This window comes from Sinocyclocheilus rhinocerous, unplaced genomic scaffold, assembly GCF_001515625.1.
Source record: "Sinocyclocheilus rhinocerous isolate Xijiao unplaced genomic scaffold, SAMN03320098_v1.1 scaffold2415, whole genome shotgun sequence".
In the NCBI taxonomy this organism is placed as follows: Eukaryota; Metazoa; Chordata; class Actinopteri; order Cypriniformes; family Cyprinidae; genus Sinocyclocheilus; species Sinocyclocheilus rhinocerous.
Genome location: NW_015666566.1, coordinates 464,139 through 467,199, shown reverse-complemented (window position 1 = coordinate 467,199; position 3,061 = coordinate 464,139). Strand labels below are relative to the sequence as shown.

Below are 3,061 nucleotides of genomic sequence, written 5' to 3'. Positions count from 1 at the left end.
GATCGAACATTTAGGTGAGATAAATATATATTTTTGAAAATGTCTAAAAAACGCTCCCCTCCACCCCTCAAATAAAAAAAAAATCCCCTCTCACAATAGTCACCTATAAGAAGGAAATTCCTCCCATTTTCAAAAATGAAATTCAGGCCCTGAATAAATGTCTAAAATTCCTGACTGGAGTATTACTATAAATAATTCTACCTGATAAAAATAAGGCTTTAAAAAGATCGGTATCGGTGATCGTATCGGCAGATACTGCTTTCAGTGATCGGCCTCAAAAATCCTGATCGGAGCACCCCTATTTCTTATCTATAGATTGACTGCATTCATGCCAACAAGAATCCCCATAAGAACAGCACATAGGTTTGGAATATCATGAAGACGTGTAAATGACAGAAATTGAACTTTTCTGTTTTGAAACCGTTTTTTCCCCCCATTTAAGATGTTAATACCTTGCACAAAAGCCATAGCCAACTTCTTGCATGAAGTCAGCAAGTGAACTCTCCATCATGGTCTTGTTCAATTCTCCAGAGTCTGGCAGGATCCGGTCCATGAGAATGTCCCGTTTGTCAGGGTACAGCAGTGGTGCAAGCACCACAGGACAGCGCTCCTGTGGGAAATCTGGGACACAAAAAAAACACAGGACTAAATAAATGACTCTAGAGCACAGCATGAGAACCAGTTCCCATCGGGAGAACTAGCCAAACATAGCATGTAAGAAGTAATTATTTGGTGGATTTTTCCACCAACCTCTGCACAGTGTTTTGAGGAACGCGTCAATCTGCTCTTGTCCGACTCCGCTCGAGCCCTTCTGGCCGAACAGAAGATGGGAGAGGAGCAGATGCAGAACCTCTATGGCAATGTCCTGGAAGCCACCTTCCTGATTCCCTCCGAGGTCTGCGTGCACGTACGAGCGGAGGAGGTCAGGGAGCTTCAGCTTCACAAATTGAGCAGCTGTGAAAGAAAGTTACAGGGGTTTGAGCCGAAAGCCTTTGCAGAGAATCTAAGGCCATGTCCACACGTACATGGGTATTTTTATAAACAGAGTTTTTCCTTCGGTTTAAAAAAAAAATCTCCGTCCACATGAAAACGCAAATGCATGCTATGAAGCACTGTCAAGAGCATGCCAAACCAACAGGTGGCGATATAATCAACCGTAAACCATGTTGGCCAATCAGAAGCGTGAAAAAGTTTCCAGTAGTCAGAGAGAACGGTGCATGCTCTGACGTCACAAGCCAAAAACTCCGGTTTCGCGGTCTACACAATAACACTGCAACCGGAGGTTTGTGAAAATCTTCACCCTTGCAGGAGTTTTCAAAAATGTTCGGTTTCAGTGACCTGGTGCTGCGTTTGTGTGTGGACGAACGGCCAAACCGCGTAGAAAAAGCTGCTTTTTCTAAAATAACCGCGTTCATGTGGACAGGGCCTAATGCTGCAGAAGTGAAACTGAAAACAAATTAAGAGTCAGGAAGTGAACACTTACCAAACCCTCGGAGGTCTGCGTTACTGGAGTTCAGCAGAGCAAGGCCAAAAATCACCTAGCAAAATCAGGTACATTTTTAAACAGCCATTCTCACAATTTTTGACATTATTTTAGAATATATTGGAAAACTTTATGCCTACCTCCTGAACCTTGCTTAGCTTAAGAACTTTACTCAGCTGAGTAAATAAATGAGGTGATGGTTTCAAACTCTACAAACAAGCAGACATGAAACCAATGAACTCAATGAGTATCAAACAAGCACAAATCACAAAACTGCCAAATTTGAATACAAAAAGTTACATATTTTGAAAGCCAGATCAACAAACCTTTTGATAGTGCAGGGGATTGTCAATGGCGTAGCAAAGCGTTGAAATAAAATTTGGTTTCGTAATAAGACACACACACTCCTGGATCAGAAATTGTGTCTGAAGCAAAAAAGAGATGGGTAATAAAACATTAAAGGGGTCATATGATGCGATTTCAAGTTTTCCTTTCTCTTTGGAGTGTTACAAGCTGATTGTGCATAGATAAGATCCCTGAAGTTGCAAAGACTAAAGTCTCAAAACCAAAGAGATATTCTTTATCAAAGTTAAGACTCTGCCACACCACCCTAAAACGGCTCGTTCTAACACGCCCCACATATCTACCTCACTATGTGAAAATATTAGCATAATGCCGCCCAAATGTGCACGCAAAGAAAAAAGGCGTGGTTTCAGTAACCGCAGTTAGAGTTGAAGCAGCCATGTCAGGGAGACGCTGTGTGTTTCTAGGCGAAAGCATTAAAAGTGTCCAGTGTCCAACAAGAGAGTCTCTGGGTGGATGCTGATTCCAAGCAACGTCCTTCAGTGCAATTCTTAGTGTAACATCTGGACAAACAATGATTAAAAGCAATTAGAAATTGCAAATTAAAGCGACAACATTAAATCTTAACATAAAACATCTAACAAGATTTCCATAACACACTCTGAAGGAATAATCGTCCCCAAAAATAAATTCTGTCATTATTTATTCATTCCTAAGCTTCCTTTCAACTATGGAATACAAAAGATGTTTTATTGTTCATATAATTAAAGTCAATGATAAAATTAGGTCACCAAACATCCATCTAAATATCCTGAATTCCAAATTATGTACAGTATATAATACCTATTATGTACTCAACCATCTAGTCTAAGAATCTTATGAAGTTATTTTGTCCTCCAACATAAAAGTCTGGTAGCCCCTCACCCTTCGCTACATAAGGAACGGGCTCCGACAGTTGAGTGCACTTAGGGTGCTTTCACACTAGCACTTTTGGTGCGCACCCGGGTTCGATTGACGTCAGAGTTCGGTACGTTTGGATGATGTGAACGCTGACTTCCGAACTCGGGTGCGCACCCGCGAACCGTACACGAGTCCGCTTAAAAAGGGTGGTCTGGGGTACGGTGCATGTGAACTCCAGCACGGTTCGCTGCTGATGTGAACGCAATCGTACCAAATCGCGGAAGTGAACCACTATTAATGGCGTATTATTTGATAAAAATGTGTGTTTGTGTGTGTTTCACTCACTTTCTTGACGAGCGTGACTGACGCGCTGCA

General features: G+C 41.7%; 1 protein-coding gene across 1 annotated transcript in view; it reads right to left on the bottom strand.

Annotated features, from left to right (window-relative positions):
• LOC107732782 (CCR4-NOT transcription complex subunit 1-like) overlaps window positions 1–1,905 on the bottom strand; it is a gene marked incomplete at its 5' end in the record, with an annotated part of 27,712 nt that extends 25,807 nt beyond the window's left edge. Inside the window, 5 exons of the mRNA XM_016544198.1 lie at window positions 453–621; window positions 751–954; window positions 1,484–1,538; window positions 1,624–1,692; window positions 1,810–1,905. Coding sequence (XP_016399684.1) covers window positions 453–621; window positions 751–954; window positions 1,484–1,538; window positions 1,624–1,692; window positions 1,810–1,905 — 593 coding nt within the window. The remainder of the gene's footprint in view (window positions 1–452; window positions 622–750; window positions 955–1,483; window positions 1,539–1,623; window positions 1,693–1,809) is intronic.
• Window positions 1,906–3,061: the final 1,156 nt, after the last annotated feature.